At 53.9% G+C, this 18578-nt stretch overlaps 1 protein-coding gene across 2 annotated transcripts; it reads right to left on the reverse strand.

The window, feature by feature from the left end:
- Positions 1 to 5343: 5343 nt before the first annotated feature.
- LOC119934299 (interleukin-1 receptor antagonist protein-like) lies at positions 5344 to 10835 on the reverse strand. Of its 2 annotated transcripts, none has more exons than XM_038753752.1 (5): positions 10728 to 10835; positions 10576 to 10627; positions 9363 to 9451; positions 7235 to 7353; positions 5344 to 6280 (listed from the first exon to the last, which is right to left on the reverse strand). In XM_038753752.1, the coding sequence occupies exons 2-5, from the start codon at positions 10599 to 10601 to the stop codon at positions 6074 to 6076; spliced, it is 441 nt and encodes a 146-aa protein (XP_038609680.1). In that variant the 5' UTR covers positions 10602 to 10627; positions 10728 to 10835; the 3' UTR covers positions 5344 to 6073. The 2 variants fall into 2 exon arrangements, with proteins under 2 accessions (XP_038609680.1, XP_038609679.1); XM_038753751.1 differs by having other exon boundaries at positions 9363 to 9505; positions 10728 to 10827.
- Positions 10836 to 18578: the final 7743 nt, after the last annotated feature.

The following is an 18578-nucleotide window of genomic DNA, read 5'->3' on the forward strand; positions in this document are numbered from 1 at the left end:
CAGGAGACAAGACTCTAGTCCCAGTTCTGCTACTGGCCTATTGTGTGACCTTGGGCAAGTCACTTCCTCTCTCTGGGCCTCCGTTTCCTCATCTGCAAAATGGGGATGAGGGACCTGACCTCTCTCCCTCTTAGATTGTGGGTCAGGGACTCGGTCTGTTCTGATTGCCTTGTATCTACCCCAGGACTCGGCACATAGTAAATGCTTGTTAAATACTGCCGTTATATTAAAATGGCCTGCACTGGACCTCCAGGTCGGTCCCTGCGACTCCCAGCATCTGAGCCACCCTGAGTCTGTGATCTGCAGTCTGCGGGCGGGCTCAGATTCCGAGGGTCCCAAGGTGCCAGAGGAGATCTGGCTGCTCCCCCGTCCTCCTGATTAAATATATCCCTCTCCTCCACCCCTTGCAGCAGCCAGGACAGCAAGAGAGAGGATGGGACAGCCAGGTGGCCAGAGGCAGCCTATCTGACAGGAGTCTGAGAGACTCAGTCTCAAAGAGCTGTGGCAAAGTGACTCCACTCCCGGTGCCTGAGTTTACCTCCGTGTGCCACAGAGAGGGCAATTCCCTTTTTCTGCCGGGCGCGTGGGACAGTTACCGGTTCAGAACATGCTGGGAACAGCTCTTCCTTAAGCCCTCCCCAAGCCCACGAAATCCCCACGCCTGATCACGTCAGCACCCGCCACCCCCCTGCCCAGGGAGGTCAGGGACAGAGAGGGAAGGGGTCTGCTGGGCCCCTGCCTCTTCCCTGCCCCAGGCGCAACTCACCCAGCTCCTGGTACGTTCACCGTACTCCAGTCCCTGACCGGCCCGGCTCGTCGAATGGCGGCCATGACTGCTCCCTCCATTCATTTCTTGGGAAGAGGCCCAGGTTTGGTGGGGAACTCCAGGGTGCCCCTGCTTGGTGCAGCCTCCTGGCTGCTATGATCCCCCGTTCCCTACTGCTCCAGGCACCCAGGGGCCTGGGCAGGGGGCTGGCTCCTGCCAGGCTCAGCCTGGCATGCCTCCCCTCGCTTCTCTGAGCCTTGACACCGGTCTTCACTCCCAGCCTTGAGCCACAGAAGAAGACCCCAGGGGCGTGGAGCAGGGGTTACGGGGCCAGCCCGCTCCCAGAGACCCCGTTTCCAAGAACCCCGGGCCAGAACCCAGGGGAGGGGTGAAGGAGGAGAACAGCTGGAGTCGCCCAACTGGTTTGACCGCCACCGTCATCGACTGAGTCCGGGCTGGGGCGTGTCGCACGCCAGGCCAACTCTCTCCGGGAGCCTCAGCGGGCCAGGCCTGAGGATAGCACCCAGGCAGGGCTGGCGCTGGGATGGTCACTGCTGGACAACTGCCCCCCTCCTTCCCTGACTGAGAAGCTGCTCATTATGCAGGATCCTGACGGGGGACACCCTCTCCCCTCCCTGGGCCCCTCCACGGCCTTCAGCCCCAATTCACGAGATGCGGCTCTTTGCTTCTTCCCTCTTCCCTATCTTTCATTCATTCAATTTCATTTACTGAACACTTACCATGTGCAGAGCACTGTACTAAATGCTTGGGAGAGTACAGTGCAACAATAAACAGACACATTCCCTGCCCACCATGAGCTTGGGGAGCGCTTCAGAGCCTCTGGCCTTTGCCCAAGCCCAAGAGCTCAGCTTGGTACCCCCTGTCTCTGTCCCTCAGTTAATTAGTCATTCAATTAATCAGTGTATTTATCGAGCGCTTACAGTATGCAGAGCACTGTACTTGGAAGAGTACAATACAAGAGAATTGGTAGATACGCTCCCTGCCCAAAAGGCCCTTATGGTCTAAGCAGGGAAAGCAGAAATTAAAATAAATTATGGGTGTGTTCATAAGTACTGTGGGGCTGAGGTGGGGTGAGTATCAAGCACTTACAGGGCACAGGTCCAATAGCCTAGACAATGCAGAAAGGAGAGGGAACAGGGGAAAAGAGAAATTAATCAGGCAATGCTTCTTGGAGAAGATACGATATTCATAGGGCTTTGAAGGTGCGGAGGGTAGTGGTCTGGAATATACAGAAGGAGAGGGAGTTCCAGGCCAGAGGGAGGATGTGGGAACGGGGTCAGCGATGAGATGAGATCGAGGCACAGTGAGCAAACTGGTGCTTCAGGGGTGAAATGTGCAGGCTGTGTGCTGTAGGAGATCAGTGAGGTAGGGTAGAAAGTGGCAAGCAGATTAGAGCCGATGGTAAGGAGTTTCTGTTTGACTCCGAGGTGGATGGGCACCACTGGAGGTTCTTGATTAGTGGACAGAAGTGGATTGAACTTTTTTTTTAGAAAAATGATTGCTGCGGCCGTGTGAAGTATATGGCCTGGTGTGGGGAAAGATGGGAGGTGGGGAGGTCAGCAAGGAGGCTGCTGCAGGAATCAAGGTGGGTTAGGGTAAGTGCTTGGATCACTGTAGTGGAAGTTTAGAGGAGAGGAATGGGAGGATTTTAGCGACGTTGTGAAGAAAGAATGCATATGTGGGTTAAATAAGAGATTAGTCAAGGATAATACCGAACTTATGGGCTTGTGAGTTAGGGAGGATAGAGGTATTGCCTCCAATGATGGGAAAGACAGGAGCAGAATAGGGTTTGGGTGGGAAGATGGGTAGTTCTGTTTTGAACTTGTTTAGTCTGAGGTGTCAGAGGGACACCCAAGTAGAGATGTCCTGAAAGCAAGAGGAGATGCAAGGCTGCAGGAGAGAGATCAGGGCTAGTGAGGAACTCATTGGACCCAGCCCGTTCAGATTTTCCAAAGGCTTCTGACCGGCTTCACACCAAGTCTGAATAATCCCAGGAAAGAAGGAGTGGTCTGTCACGGCTTGAAAACTGGCTAAAGTTATCAGAAGTAAAGGAGGGGGATAAGTGGGCCCCTTTCGGGGTGGAAGAGTGTTGAGTGCGGGTCCCAATCAAGGATCAGACCCAAAGCCTGTTCCGTGTCATCTGGAATTGAGCTGGAGGAGGGAGGGCATGGTGAGATGGCTTTCTGGGCTGGTGAAATGCACTTCAGGCAGGAATAACCTGCAGGAGGGACTCACAAACTTGAGCCAGTGGGCAGGGAAGTGGCCCGTGAGCGAGAGCAAGTCCTGAGTGGCCTCAAACAAAGACTTATGTGCGGTGGTGGCAACAGCACGAGTCCTCTCACCTCTCCCCTTACTCCCAATCTTGGGGGTCACCACTTAGAAGAGAGGCTATCCCGTCCTCACACTGTCGGGTCTCCCCCATCGACCCGGCTCCAGCCTAGGAAGGATTTGAACAGCGGCAGCTCTCTCCACCCGGAATACCATGTCTCCCGATGGCAGCAGGCCCGAGTGGGTGTGGGCCAACCTCCTGACCCCTGGTCTGACAGAGCAGAGCAACCCCGCAGTCTGCCCAGCTGCTGGCATGGGTGGAGACTCCCACAGGCCCCATCAAATTGGGCCCTGCACAGACTGAGCATGCATAAGCAGCACAGCCTAGTGGTTAGAGCCCAGGGCTGGGAGTCAGAAGGACCTGAGTTCTAATCTTGGCTCTGCCACTTGTCTGTGATGTGACCTTAGGCAAGTCACTTTGCTTCTCTGGGCCTCAGTTACCTCATCTGTAAAATGGGGGCTGAGACAGTGAGCCCCATGTATATATGTTTGTACATATTTATTACTCTATTTATTTATTTTACTTGTACATATCTATTCTATTTATTTTATTTTGTTAGTATGTTTGGTTTTGTTCTCTGTCTCCCCCTTTTAGACTGTGAGCCCACTGTTGGGTAGGGACTGTCTCTATATGTTGCCAACTTGTACTTCCCAAGCGCTTAGTACAGTGCTCTGCACACAGTAAGCGCTCAATAAATATGATTGATTGATTGATTGAGAGGGACTGTGTCCAACCCGATTTGCTTGTATCCACCCCAGCACTTAGAACACTGCCTGGCACATAGGAAGCACTTAGCAAATACCACAATTATTACCATTATTATTATTAGCAATAATAATGATAATAATCCTGGTTCCGCCATTTGTCTGCGTGTGACCTTGGGCAAGTCACTTCACTTCTCTGTGCCTCAGTTGCCTCATCTGTAAAATGGGGATTAAGACTGTGCACTCTATGTGGGACAGGAAGTGTGTCCAGTCTAATTAACTTGTATCTACCCCAGCACTTAGAACAGTGCTTGGCACATAGTAAGCACTTAAGTATGTATTATTATTATTATTATTATTATGCTCTGTGGAGTCACCTGAAATCTAGAGGCTTCACTGTGCTGCTTAGGGTGGTCTAGAATTGACCCCCTTTCCTTAGAGAAAAGTGAGTTCACTTTGCACAGATACTCTTGCCACTCTCTTAGCAGAATGCAGTCCCAGGGTAAAGTGAGGGGAACCTGTACTACTAATAATAATGATAGCATTTATTAAGTGCTTACTATGTGCAAAGCACTGTTCTAAGCACTGGGGGGTTACAAGGTGATCAGGTTGTCCCACGGGGGGCTCACAGTCTTCATCCCCATTTTACAGATGAGGGAACTGAGGCCCAGAGAAGTTAAGTGACTTACCCAAAGTCACACAGCTGACAGTTGGCGGAGCCAGGATTTGAACCCACGACCTCTGACTCCAAAGCCCGGGCTCTTTCCACTGAGCCACACTGCTTCTCTTACTAGTGTTGAAGACGAGGAGTCTGGGAGTGGGAGACTCAATAGCCCTCTCTGCGTCTAAGAAGGGTGATCACTCAGAGATGTTTTCAACACCACCAAAGGCAGAATAAGAAGAGAGTCCAACCTGCTGTTTGGAAGTTATTAGTCCAAGGCAAGTTCCTCACCAGTGTCCGGGTGATGGAGAGAAGCTCCTTTCCTGGAGGTCTGTGAAAAGAGGGCTGAGTTCCACCTGTCTGGGGTGACTTAGGGTAACCCTGCCTAGGGAATAGGGAGATGGACTGTCTCTCTTCAGCTCTCAGGGAGATGGACTGTCTCCCTTCAGCTCTCAGGGAGATGGACTGTCTCCCTTCAGCTCTCAGGGAGATGGACTGTCTCCCTTCAGCTCTCAGGGAGATGGACTGTCTCCCTTCAGCTCTCAGGTCCACCCCAAGATGATGTTTCTGCATAAAAAGCCTGACCACTGGTGGATGTCTTTTCAACCTATTGCCTCTCCTAGCCTGGCAGAGAGCGGATAGCTTTCCCTGTTTGGCAGCCGGGGAAAGTGAGGCACGGGGAGCAGAGGAGAAAGAATGAATGAATTCGTTCATTCAGTCAATTTATTGAGCTCTTACTTTGTGCAGAGCATTGTACTAAGCACTTGGAAAGTACAATACAGCAATAAAAAGAGACAATCCCTGCCCACAACGGGTCTCCCACCCACCCTACCCCCGTGCTCCTCAGCTGGAGCAGGGCCCACTTCCAATCCCCTGGACCTCACATGCACTCAGCGCCCTGCCTGGGGGGAGAGATCAGTCAATCAGTCAATCAGTCAATCAATCAATCGTATTTATTGAGCACTTCCAGTGTGCAGAGCACTACTAAGTGCTTGGGAGAGTACAATATAATAGAGTCGGTATACTCATTCCCTGCCTACAATGAGCTTACAGTAGAGAGAGATGTTCACACTGGTGGCCACCGTCCTAAGGTCCTCAAGGTTTTATTGGGAGAAAATCCTGTAAGTCCCGGTCATGGCAGCAAAGGCTGAGGACAGCCCAGTGAAGTGGCCCAACTGCTGAGGATTTCCAAATCCTCGCCACACTGGATACCCTCCTGGCATCTCCAGCCCCCTGCGGGGACAGGGAAGCAGATGGAGATGGGCTCGGGAGCGGGCACCAGGCTGACAGACTAGATGCTCAACTGGGTGAAGGTGGGCCCACGGTGTCTCCCAAACCCCTTTTTTCAGTGCCCAAGGGAATTCACTTGGCACTGCTTCAGTTGAGCAGAATACAGGCCCAGGGTGAAGTGAGGGAGACCTGTAATGGGAGATGTTTGGGATATGGAGTGAGCCTCAGCCACAATCCGAAGGCCCCGGGGGGGGCGGCGATCAGAGGTGCCCTTGCCAGGTTGGGAAGGGGGCACCCCGGAGCTCAGTAGGGGCCCGAGCTGGAGCTGGGCCGCAAGGCGTGGGGGAGGAGCAGAGCCGGGGTTAGTCCTTCTCGAAATAGAAGTCGGTGGTGATGGGATCCTGGGTGTGGTTGGTGAGGCCCACGGGCTGGTCCTCCTGGGAGGTGCAGAGGAACCAGCCAGGGTAGGCGGCTGACTCGAACCGGAAAGTGGGCCCCGGGTGAGACTTGATGAAGGCGAAACGCTTCGCTTGGTCCCCGGCCCTGGCCAGGTCCGCGATGTTTATTTCCTGTGGGACAGAGGAACACGGCGGCTCAGAGGAGGGATGAGAGAGGGGTCACCCGGCCGATAGTTGAAGCGGGGTGGGTTGGGAAAAGGGAGACAGCTGGATCCCTGGAGTTTGTAAAGCTCACGAATGTTCCCCACCCCGTGATCAGCCCAAGCCACCCTACTGTCTCTAGAATTGGGCTCTGCACAGGCATCAGCTCTTTGGGGTCAGTGGGGTAAGCGCCCACCCAATCCTAGCTGAGAGACAGGTAGTAGGTCCCCTGGCTGTTGGGGGCAAAGCTACTGTTTCCCCCATCTCTTCTTGGACCCTGGACATGCCCCAAAATATCCGCCTCTGCCCTGGAGCTCTGGCTCAAGGCCAAGGGAACCAAAATGCTGGGATGATGCAGGCCGGGGGAGAGGACAAAGCATCCTCCTCCTCCTCCCCCAGTTTCCAGCCTGGTCCTCACCCATCTCTCTCCCACAGCCTCGCTTCCCCTGCTGCCTGAACTGGATTTCCAACCAAGTTTTCCCCTGGAGATTCTGAGTGAGACTGGAAAGAGCCAAAACCAGGTTTTCCTGACCCACCTTCCTGCCACCCCCAAGCTCCATCCTCTCCCCTGGAACTCAGAGAAAAAAGATGGCACCTGTGACCTCATCTTAAGCAGAGTCTGGGCATTTCTGCAGGCTGCTGCTGACACCGAGCGCAGCCCATACTGAGGCCCTGATAGGGAATGGGGTGGTTGAGGGGGTTGATGAGGGGTACTAGCCAATGCTGGTGCTGGCGGCATGGGCTGCGAGAGAGAGGAAATACTATCAATGGCACTGGGGGTGGGTAAAGAGGCCGGGGGTGGTGTGAGGGGAAGTTCCCAACACAGGTGAAGCCCGCAGGGACTCTTCAGTCGATAGGCCGGGAGTGAGTTGTACGAGGGCAGAGAGGAGGGGAAAGCGGACTCCAGCCCCGCGGAGTTCTTACCTCCAGCTGCAGAACCGGCTGGTTGCCGGGCTTAACGCACGCCAGGCAACGGCTGCCACCCTGGATCCCCATGAACATGGTGTTGTTGAATGGCGAGATGGGCACCACGTCAATCTTCTCTGGAAAGAGAGCAGGTCACCGGAAGGGACAGTCAGGTGAAAGCAGGAAGGGGGATCGGTCTTGGGGTGGGGAGAGGAGGGCGAGCCCTTTCTCCCCATCCCTGTCTGCCTCAATTTTCCCTCCTCGGCACTAACAACGCCAGTCCCTCCCTGAATCAGGGGAAAGGAAGGACTGGAGGAGACTATCTGTGATATTAGGAAGGAAAGATTCTCAGATGGCAGGGATATGGGTAACCGAATGTTGGGGGAAGCTGGGGCAGGGGCCACTTTTGCCACTAAATCCTGGAGGAGTCCACCATGGCCCCACGAGCAGGCTGACCATATTGGTTCCCCTGACACCTGGAACTCTGGGCCCCCCCATAATAATAATAATGATGCTGGTATTTGTAAGTGCTTACTGTATGCAAAGGACTGTTCTAAGCGCTGGGGTAGATACAGGGTAATCAGGTAGTCCCACGTGGGGCTCACAGTCTTAATCCCCATTTTACAGATGAGGTAACTGAGGCACAGAAAAGTTGTGACTTGCCCAAAGTCATACAGCTGATAAGCGACGGAGCTGGGATTAGAACCCACGACCTCTGACTCTCGAGCCCGTGCTTTTTCCACTAAGCCATGCTGCTTCTCTAATCTCCCGTCCTGTCGGCTGTCAGCCGGCTGTGGAGTCGGGGGGCAAGAAGGGAAGGCAGAGTGAGGGTCATCATCATCAATCGTATTTATTGAGCACTTACTGTGTGCAGAGCACTGTACTAAGCGCTTGGGAAGTACAAATTGGCAACACATAGAGACAGTCCCTACCCAACAGTGGGCTCACAGTCTAAGAGGGTCATTCTGGTCTGACCAAATTATAAATCCCAGAATGCTGTAGAGCCTTCAGAGCCTACTGGGCCTGCTGTCCAGCCTGCAGGGATTCAGAGTGAGCAAGAGGAACTAAAGTTGGAGTGGAGGCTGGCCAGTTCACTCCAGAAGATCCCATTTCAGGGACTTTGGTGAATTTTCTGAAACTGCCTGGGGTAGGCCACTGAGTGTGGGGCTGCCTTGGCTAATCTGGGCCAAATGGTCAGTTAGCTCTTCATGGGTTCAAATCCAGGCTCTGGCAATTGTCAGCTGTGTGACTTTGACTGAGGCACTTCACTTCTCTGGGCCTCAGTTACCTCACCTGTAAAATGGGGATTCAGACTGTGAGCCCCCCGTGGGACAACCTGATCACCTTGTAACCTCCCCAGTGCTTAGAACAGTGCTTTGCACATAGTAAGCGCTTAATAAATGCCATCATCATCATCATCTACCCACTCCCTCTCCTCTGTACAGACTAGGGCTCTGCATCTTGGCTCCCACACTGACGCTGGGCACCCCTGAAAATACTCAGAAGCAGCGTGACCTAGTGGATAGAGCATGGGCTTGGAAGTCAAAAGGACTGGGTTCTAATCCTGGCTCCTCCACTTATTTGCTGTGTGACCTTGGGCAAGTCACTTAACTTCTTTGGGTCTCATTTACCTCATCTGTAAAATGGAAATTAAGACTGTGAGCTCTCTGTGGGGCAAGAATCATGACCAACCTGATTATCTTGTATCAACCCCAGTGCTTAATACAGTGCCTGGCACATAGTATGCGCTTAACAAACACCACAATTGTTATTATTATTACTATCATTATTACCCAGGTCTGCCCTGGAGGTCTGGCTCAGGGACAAGGGAACCAGCAGACTGGGGGCAGTGGGGGCCGAGGGAAAGGATAAAGCCTCCTCCTCCCCCGGCCCCCATTCTTTCTCTTATAGGGATCCACAATCTCACTTCCCCTGCAGACCTCAAAGCTTTCCCTGCCCTAGACTCCCTAAATAGCCACAAGCAGTCTGGGTGGTTAGAAGATTTGGCAAGAAACAGGGCTCCAATTAAAAGGTTTCAAGGGGTGGAGTTTCCAGTGTCAGATCCCTCCTCCTCCCCCTCACCCCCCTGCCGAACCCACACACGAAATTAAATCTTCCCTTCTCCCCACCTCTTTCAGCAACTCACCTTCCAGGGCCATGTTGGAGGCCTGTAGGTAACCAGCTACCAGCTGGTTGTTCCTGAGGTAGAAGGTTTTCTGGCTCACATCCCATATCCTGAAAAGGAGATGGTGCTGAAGACCCACCAGCCGGGGGTTTGGGCAGGGGTAACTAGAAATGAAATTGCTCACTTCAAATTTCTGGATGGCCAGTCTAACCCCTGGTGTGACTTCCCCTGAGAGGGAGGTGACCACCCCCACCAGCCCATCCCCAGCCCTAAGAGCCTGAAGTGTCTCCCGAGGTCTTCTGGGGACCTTAACTCTAGCCCTGATGGGTGAAGCGACAGAGTCCCTCGGTTCTGTAATCAGGGGCAGATGGTTTCAGCCTCTTGGTCGACTTCAAATGCTGCCCTATTGTGCTCTGTCGGTTGATCATCGCCTGGGATTACACCCCCTGCCTCTCGCCCCTGCCAAACTAACCCTCTCTCCCCTCACATCGGAGCCAAATTCCCAGCTGCCTGTTAGTCTGGATTCGCCCATCCCCAGGCCTAGAGGTGTTGTGGTGGTGGGGGGGGTGGGGGTGGGGGTGTTTCTCCTCAGGGGCACAGCAGAGTCCCTTTGGGAGGGATCCACCCGAATCAGCATGGTCAGAGGATTCCTTTGACCCTCTTGGCCCACTAAAGAATTTACCTGTTCTAGCAGGCAGAGCAGGGTCCCAAGTATCGAGCCACATAGTTAGAAGAGAGAGACAAGGACAGACAGCAGGACTCAGGGCAGAGGCAGGAAGAGCAAGGAAGGTGGGAGGTGGTATTTGGAGTCACAGCTAAAATCAACAATCTACAGTCTCAGTCTACACCCCTTGATTGGCCCTCAGATACGGCATGAGACCTTCTGCCACCCTCACCATAGTCTCTTCTATCACTGAAAGTTTCTGGTGGTCTCTGGGGGGCCTTCCTCAACCCTGACCGTAGCTTTCTGTGGGAAAGGGGAGTTAGAGAAACACCCCCGCAGTGGCTGAGGCTTCCGAGGACGAGGATAAGGTGTTGAATGAGCAGAGAGAAAGATTTGTCTCCGCGTCCCAGTGGCCGTGCCCTCCACTGAGGACATCCCGCTGTCCAGGGGGCAGACAGCGGGGCTGCTCTCTTTTGGACATCTTGCCTGCCCTCCCCCCCCCCCCCCAGCCCGCCACACCTCCCCTCTCCCCTCCAGGAATGTTCTTCCTTCGGCAGGCCTCGCCCTTACCTGTAGACCGGTCTCTTGCCCTGCATCCTCGTCAACCGGAACGCGTCTGTTTCTGAGTAGAAAAGGAAGAGGAAAAGCGGGATCAGGCATCGGGTGCAGACTCGGCAACATTCCATGGTGATCCCCCCTTGCAGGCTCAGAGAGTTACCTACCATTGGGCCACTGTTGTCCTTCTTATAAAGATGGACTACTTCCCAAACTCGTCGACCTATCTGATTCATGGTCAGAGGCAGGAAATACACAACAACATTTCCATGCAGAGTAGCCCTGCTGCTGTCACTTCTGGGGCCCCCCGCCCCCTGCCACTGTCGCAATGTGTGTCGAAATGTCCTGGCGCAATTTCCCCACAATGACCGGCCCGTTTCCCCGTCATGCCACACGAGGGAAGTCGCGGGAGCAAACTGAACATTTGGGTGAAAAAGAGAGAAGTCGCTGTTTATTCTCAGCCACTGCTGCTCTTTCTCCCACTGCCAAAAGTTGGCTGGTGACCTTTATTTGGTTAAGAGAACGCCCTGTGAGGACCGACAGCCAGGGGTAGAGCGAGTCCTGTGGGAAGTGACCAAAGAATGGGGAAATGGCTTTGAAGGAAACCTCATTTTCACTATTTGGAGTTCCTCTGATCCTGATTGGGGATATGCCGTCTGTGTGCCTGGCAGACTTTTGATGCGTCCTGGATAACCCCGGGTCTCTGAAAGGATTTGGGATGATGGACCCATTTTAGAGGCAGGAAAATACAGACGTCTGGAGCGGAAATAGAGTCAGTGGAAGAGACTTTTCCCCAGATTTCAGAGCTGGAAAACTGATCCATGCCCCATCTCTTCCTTTTGCCATGAATCAGTCTTCCCAGAAAACTTTCCTCCGGGGGCTTCCATGGGCAAAGATCCCTTGCCCCCAGTGGGGGCCTGATCAGAAACAAGGAGGGACTCCCCCAAGAATACCTCATTCTTCTGGAACTGGGGGCTGGCCATCCCCGAGACCCCAACCCCATGCGCCCCACAACTGGGGAGGAGAGCCTAGTGCCCATTCTAGAGGCCCAGTGGATCTTATGTTTTGGTTCCTTTACATTTACCCTGAGCCTCTCTTCTGAAGAGAGGCAATGTAGCCTAGTGGAAAGAATATAGGACTGGGAGTCAGGAGACCCAGAATCTTGTTCTGTTTCCACCACTTGCCTTCTGTGTGACTTTGGACGAGTCACTTAACTCCTCTCTGCCTCAGTTTCCTCATCATTTTTTAGACTGTGAGCCCACTGTTGGGTAGGGACTGTCTCTATATGTTGCCAACTTGTCCTTCCCAAGCGCTTAGTACAGTGCTCTGCACACAATAAGCGCTCAATAAATACGATTGATTGACTGATTGATTGATCTGTAAATGAGGATAAAATACATGTACTCCTTCCCTCTTGTCTCTCAGATTCACATAAGACAGGGGCTGTAGCTGATCCAGTTATTGTTTAGCACAATGCTTGGCATAAGGTAGGCACTTTAAAAATTCCATCGTTATTACTCAGAAGATCTCAAAGCAGTTCTGTCTAACCCCAGGTGGCAGGGAAGCTTTTCCTCATTGCCTAGTTGGGAAACTGGGGCCTTGGGTGGGATTGGGACTTACCAGGTCTCCTGCCTCCTAGGGAAATCCTGTTCCTTTAAAGAAGGATTGGGTGAACTGCTCTCCAGCTGTGAAGTCAGGAAGACCCTGGGCTTCTCCCGCAGGGGCGAAGATGTTCAGGCCAAGCCTCCTGAGCCAGTATGAGATTCCTGTCCGGGGCAGACACCTTTTAATGGAAGGGAGGAGCCACCACACCTGGATTTTACCTTCATGGGTGGAAATCATGCTGGCAGTGGGACAGGTCTAATTCCAGGCTGCGAGAGCTCCTGGCTGCTGGATGGGGGAGACAGAAACCTAACCAGTTCTTCTCTGAGTCAAGCGGAAGAAACTCAAATAGGCCTGGCCACTTTCAGTTCTCTTCTGGCCTGGGGCCGAAACTCAAGGCCCCAGCATCCCTGCATAGGTGTCTGGGTTCGGGGTTCAGCCTCCACTCTGAAGACACTAGCCCCGGGTCAGATCTCATGGTACTGGTCCAACCTGAGGCAGAAGACACTAACTGAGACAGACAGATTTTTTTCACATGAAGCTAAGACAGTCCAAACCAGTCTACCAGCTGAGGTAGGTGAGATGAAGGGGAGTGAGTGCAGCATGGTTACTGGGATTTTAAGGCACGGATGGGCTGTTTCTTGAATTTTTCTTGAGTTTGTTTGATATTGAATGTCACAATATCAATAGTCCATTGGTCCACCCAGTCCAGGATTCTGTCTCCATCAGGGGCCTTAGAGGAACCGTGGTGATGGTTGCCTGCCTGCATTGATACCCATTAGGTAAGTTTAGGGGTGGACCATCCAAAACCCCAAATTCTCCCCTCTCTATCCCTGACCTACTCTTTGGGGACCAAGTGCAGACTACCCATCACTCCTGACTCTCTCTCCTGCAGTGACCCAGCACAGACACTCATCCCTGAATCAAGCCCCTCTGGACCCTGCTGGCATTTCTGGCTGCCTAATTTCCTGTGGGAAGAGACTTCATATGCTCCAGTCAATCATCAGCCAACCAATAAACCAATCTATTTATTGAGCGCTTACTGTGTGTAGAGCACTGTACTGAGCGCTTAAGAGAGTGCAGTATAACAGAGTTTGTAGATACGTTCCCTGAGTGAGCTAACAGTCTAGAGGGTGATTTTCCGCCCCCGCCCCCCACCATTGGAGGAAGAAGTGCCCTAGCTTGTTCTGAACGTATCACCCTCCAGCTCCAATGAGTGCCCCTCACCTTGGTGCTGAGGGATGGGGGAGTTTGCCCTGCCCATTCCCCTCCTGGCTCTGAAAACTCCAATCAGATTCCCCCTCAGCTGGTGTCTCCACACGCCGGAGTCCTGGCCCTTTCTTTTTTTCCTTCTCTTTTCCCCTGACCATCCTGGTTGCCCTTCCCCACTCCTTCTCCCACTCTTCCATAGGAGGCCACGACCAGACCTGTCCACAGGGCTCCAGGTGGTTCTGGGACGGGCCAGAGCTGGTCTTCTGTTGGATTCCCTATCCCCTCCGTGGTGGGGTTTGCATTGAAAACCCTGCTCCCTCTGCCCTGGAGAGGTAGATTGACTGCTGATTACAAGTGCCGCTCCCCGTTCCTCACCCGAAGTCGGGTGGGAGACTCAGGCCCAGAACCGAATTACCTCTCCCCTTGGTTAGCCAATAGACCTGTCAATCACAGGCCCAACCCCTGAAGGCCCCTGGCTGGCTGACATCCTCTCCAATGTGGGCATCCTCCTTGGACTGGCAGCCACCCCTCCTCTCAGTCCCTGGCCCCCAAGTCTCCTCCGCCCATCTAGAGCTACCCTCATCCCTCTCTCTGGAATCAGCTCCAGGCTCTGCTGAGGAAAAACAGGCAGTCACCTTACAGCCTGCCCTCGGGGGCCCAGGGGTGAGGGGGCAGAGGTTGAGGCTGAACCCAGGAACATCAAAGTTTCCAACCCTCGTGAGCATCTTCCCAATTCCGTGTCATGTCGTGGCCACAGCCGCCCTAGCCTGGGAAGTTCCCCCGATGCCATCAATCATGGGAACTTCCCCTCAAGTCCAGAGCCTCTGGTGTCATTGGTGTGGACGGGCCTCAGCGCACGGAGTTTTGGGAAGTCTGCTTCCCTGAATAATCTCTGGGAACTTTCAGAGAAGCCACTGAAGGCCCCAACCTACCACTGTCGGGATCTAGGTTTTGCAAACCTGGGAAGTTGAGGGAAGGGGATAGAGACCACTCACTCCACACCCCTATGTCTCCCTGGGAAACTGATGGAGGAAACCCCTCGGTTGTCTCACTCCCTGACTGAGCAGGAGGAGAAACTTGGTCAGACACTCAGGACGGGCTGGGACCTCCCTCTCAGCTCTGCCTCTGGCTACTTTCGTGTTCCGGCCCAGACCACCCCCGTCCCCTCCTCAAAGGCCTCAGACTCTTCCCATTTCGAGGAGCTTTTCCCACAGAAAGACAGGAGCAATGCAATTTTCTATGGGCCAACCATCAGCCAGAAAGCTCATTTCTAGCTCCTGGTCCCCTTCTACTAGATCAGAAGATCCTCGAGGGCAGGAACCCTGTCTTTTATTCCTGCTGTCTGTCCACCAGTGCCCTCCCTGTTTGAGGCCTCTGTTCATCCTGGGGGTTTTGATACTAAAGGAAGCCACTGGCAAAGGGCAGAGAAGTGTCATAGAGCTAACATGGAACCTACCCCAGTGCCAGGCCAGGCCCCGGGACAGACAGTAGTGGGTCCCCGGGCAGGGAATGGAGCCATCCCAGGCCTGGCTGGACTCCCGCAAGCCTGAATGGACTCTCCTGGGTCAGGACCAGCCTGACCCTTGAAGGTCAAGGGGCCTATGGACTCCCTCTCCCTCCCATTGCCCTGCAGGCTGGGGCAATTTGGAAATTCCCTTGCCTCCCTCCAGGTCTTTGTCCCCAGGAATTTTTAGTGGCAGGTGGGGGCCACCCAACAGGCACATGGAGGCTGAGCACCTGTCTGGTAGTGCCGATCCTGACGTTTGGGCTCTCCCATCTGTACTTCGTGACCCAGGGCTGCCGGATTGTGCAAGGGAGGGCTTTCCATCCCCAGGAATTCCTGGAAATGTTCACATAGAGTACTCGGGGAGGTGCGTGACAGATGATGAAAGGGCCTTTCTGGAGTTCTCGTTCCTCCACCACCTTGGTTCCCTAGCAGGCAGCTGGCCCTTCAATAGACTCGGGCACCCAGATGAGGAGAGGTCATACCAGTTATACCCATTTTAGATAGGAGAAACTGAGTCCCAGCCTGGGGAAGCTGGAAGGGAAACTAGCTATCAGTGGTGACTCAGGAAAGAGATGATATAATAATAACAACAACAACAACAATCCATTGGCTTTGTAAGGTGCTTTTATTTTCCCAAAGGACTTTCCCTCCATTGATTTTATTTTATCCTCCCAACATCCCCATGAGGTAGGGAGAGGTAGGTATGATTATAACCAGGGCCCAGAGAAGTTGTGACTTGCTCCAGGTCACACAGAAGGCCAGGGACAGAGCCAGGTCTAGAACCCAGGTCTGTCGCCTCTTGGCACATGTCCTTTTGGCGGCTGACTCCTTTTCGAATCGCAGCTGTGATGCCCAGTGGCAGTCTGGGGGCCCGGCCAATCTCAGCCAGGGGAGCCCTGGAGCCCCTGGTGAAGGCCGCCGCCTATTCTGACACCCGTGGATCTACCCACACCTCTCTGGGATGCCCCAAAGAGCTTCCCAGGACCAACCACCTAGGCCAAACAGTAAACGCTTTTCCGAAACCAGGGGCCTGTCCTGCCCTCTGGCCCTCAAGTCCTTGCTCAGCCCAGGTGGAAGTGACTGCATCACAGGTCCTCCGCCACCTCTTCAAGATGGTTTTTTCCTGTGGGTGCACCATGCGGCTGAGGAGGCCACAGAGGGGCTATAAATAAGCTCGCTGGCGTCACGGCGACCCACAAAAGCAGGGGGAGGGAGAAGGTGACAGAGTCCAGAAAAGGGAAGGAGGTGGTTTCAAATCCCAGGCACTTCTAAAGCTTGTAGTTCTAGCGTTAGAGCATGTTTGCTGGGTGCTTTCCAAACTTCTTACATGCGTGCTCAAAGGCCAGAACACAGGAGTCCAAAAATGCCCACCCTTCCATAGGTCGAGCTTCTTTGAAACAACCAGATTTTGAAGGGGAATAGGTTATAAGAGACCCAGCAGGAAGCACTCGGTGGTGGGGGTTTGGTCAAGCGTAAGCTTAGCAACAGAGGTAATCGGCACAGAGTGTGAATGGTGCACCCTCAGAGAGCAGGGGGAGGGAGGGCTGGGGGAGGGGAGAGGGGAGTGGGGGTCCCAATGAAGAATGGAGAATTAGAGGTGGCATCGGGGGTCAGAGCTGGGAGAGTGGAGAGGCTCGGGAAAAGAGGCTGGGAGATACCTTGCCTCCTTTCTAGACTGTGAGCCCACTGTTGGGTAGGGATCATCTCTACATGTTGCCAACTTGTACTTCCCAAGCGCTTAGTACAGTGCTCTGCACACAGTAAGTGCTCAATAAATACGATTGATTGATTGATTGATTGACTGTGGGAAAGGGAGAGGAGCTGAAGTTCCCAGATCCAGGAAGGGGCAATTTCCAAATCCCATGGAACCAGGGGAAGTGGCGCCTGCTAGAGCTGGAAGCCGTCAACCCTGGGCTCAGGGAGTTTTGGCAGGGGGCACACCAGAGCCAAACCACGGCGGGGGCTGGCCCCCCAGGGCTTGACTCTCTGTGGGGTCTGCTCCCTCGCCCCCCCCTCCAGCCCTTGCCCAGGGGCAGAGGGCCAGAGTGGGCAGAGAGCTGGGGAAGCCCATGCCAGGATGGGATAGAGGCACACTCTCCTTGCAGCACTGCTCCCAGTGCAGACGGGCACGTGTTGGGAGGGGGGAGAGGCTGAGGGTCCAGCTCCTGGGAATCCCAGGAGTTCCGCGGGGGCATGTCTCGGGTGGTGGAGGAGGTATTTGGGGAAGTTTTTGGAGATGGGCAGGGTGACTCTCCAGTTGAGGAGAGTCAGGGCTGGGGCTGGATCACTGGGCTTGGTGCCGGCTCCCCCTGGTGGGGTAATAATAATAATAATAATAATAATAATAATAATAATAATAATAATAATAATAATAATAATAATAATAATAATGTTGGCATTTGTTAAGCGCTTCCTATGTGCAAAGCACTGTTCTAAGCGCTTGGGGGATACAAAGTGATCAGGTTGTCCCACGTGGGGCTCACAGTCTTAATCCCCATTTTACATGCCCCCCGGGACGGCGTGCCATCTGGCAGAGGAGCCCTGCCTACTGGCAGCAGCGGGCAGGGGGTTCCCAGGGCTTTTTCCAGGGTCTGGGACTGTCCCCCACCAACACAGACATTCCCACTCCCCCTCCTCCCCGACTCCCGCCACACACCATCCTTCCTGAGCGTCAATCTCCTGGGTGGCCAGGGAGGAAGGGGAAGGGTGAAGCAGGGATGCCCCGCTGCGGAGGGACTCTCTCTGGGAAGGAGGAAGGAGGAAGCAGGGAGGAGTGGAGGTGGAGCAGTTGCCGGCGAGGTGGCACTGCTAAGTCCGGCTGGGAGGAAATGACCCCATCAGGCAGAACCTCAGGCTGGCATGAGACGGAGAAGTGGATGGCTCGGCCCCCTGGCCTCTTCAGCCTCTGTCATTCAGCCCGACCCGCTGAGGGACAGTGGGGCCGGGGCTGGCCCACCCAGAGGATAATCATGATGGCATTTATTAAGCACTTACTATGTGCAAAGCAATGTTCTAAGCGCTGGGGAGGCTACAAAGTGATCAGGTTGTCCCACAGGGGGCTCACAGTCAATCCCCATTTTACAGATGAGGTCACTGAGGCACAGAGACTTGACACCTGTCCAAATGTTTTGTTTTGTTGTCTGTCTCCCCCTTCTAGATTGTGAGCCCGTTGTTGGGTAGGGACCGTCTCTGTATGTTGCCAACTTGTACTTTCCAAGCGCTTAGTACAGTGCTCTGCACACAGTAAGTGCTCAGTAAATACGATTGAATGAATGAGTGAAAGTGACTTGCCCAAAGTCACACAGCTGACAATTGGTGGAGCCGGGTGAACCCAGAGGATCTGGGTTGAGTCTGGTTCCTCAGACCTGTAAGAGCCCATGAGTTTTTGGGGCGGCCGTGGCTGGGGCTGGGGTGCTCCTGGGGAATGTGATCGGGGGGAGGGAGCGAGAAGTTTGGGGAGGGCTCTGCTAGAGATCAGGGGAGAGGGGGATCGGGATCTCATGACCCCTTCCCCGATTTGGCTGGAATCTACTGCCCGGTGGAGGAGTGGGCCCGGGCTCCAGCAGTAGAGTGGACACCAGATTCATCTAGCAGGAAAACTCAGACACTTTACTGGCTCCCCCAGGATGGAGGGGGCCGGGCTCTGGGCCCAAAGGGAAACCAGACACCAGGACTGCCCTGCCTCTGGTCCCTGGCC

This window comes from Tachyglossus aculeatus, chromosome 11 (genome assembly GCF_015852505.1).
Source record: "Tachyglossus aculeatus isolate mTacAcu1 chromosome 11, mTacAcu1.pri, whole genome shotgun sequence".
Lineage (NCBI taxonomy): Eukaryota > Metazoa > Chordata > Mammalia > Monotremata > Tachyglossidae > Tachyglossus > Tachyglossus aculeatus.

Coding starts and splice junctions, on each gene's coding strand:
- LOC119934299 (XM_038753751.1), bottom strand. CDS start 10,601: ATGCAGGGCAAGAGACCGGTCTACAG. Junction 7,354..9,362: donor CTCCAACATGGCCCTGGAAG/GTGAGTTGCTGA, acceptor CTCTCTTTCCAG/AGAAGATTGACGTGGTGCCC. Junction 6,281..7,234: donor AGCCGGTTCTGCAGCTGGAG/GTAAGAACTCCG, acceptor TCTGTCCCACAG/GAAATAAACATCGCGGACCT.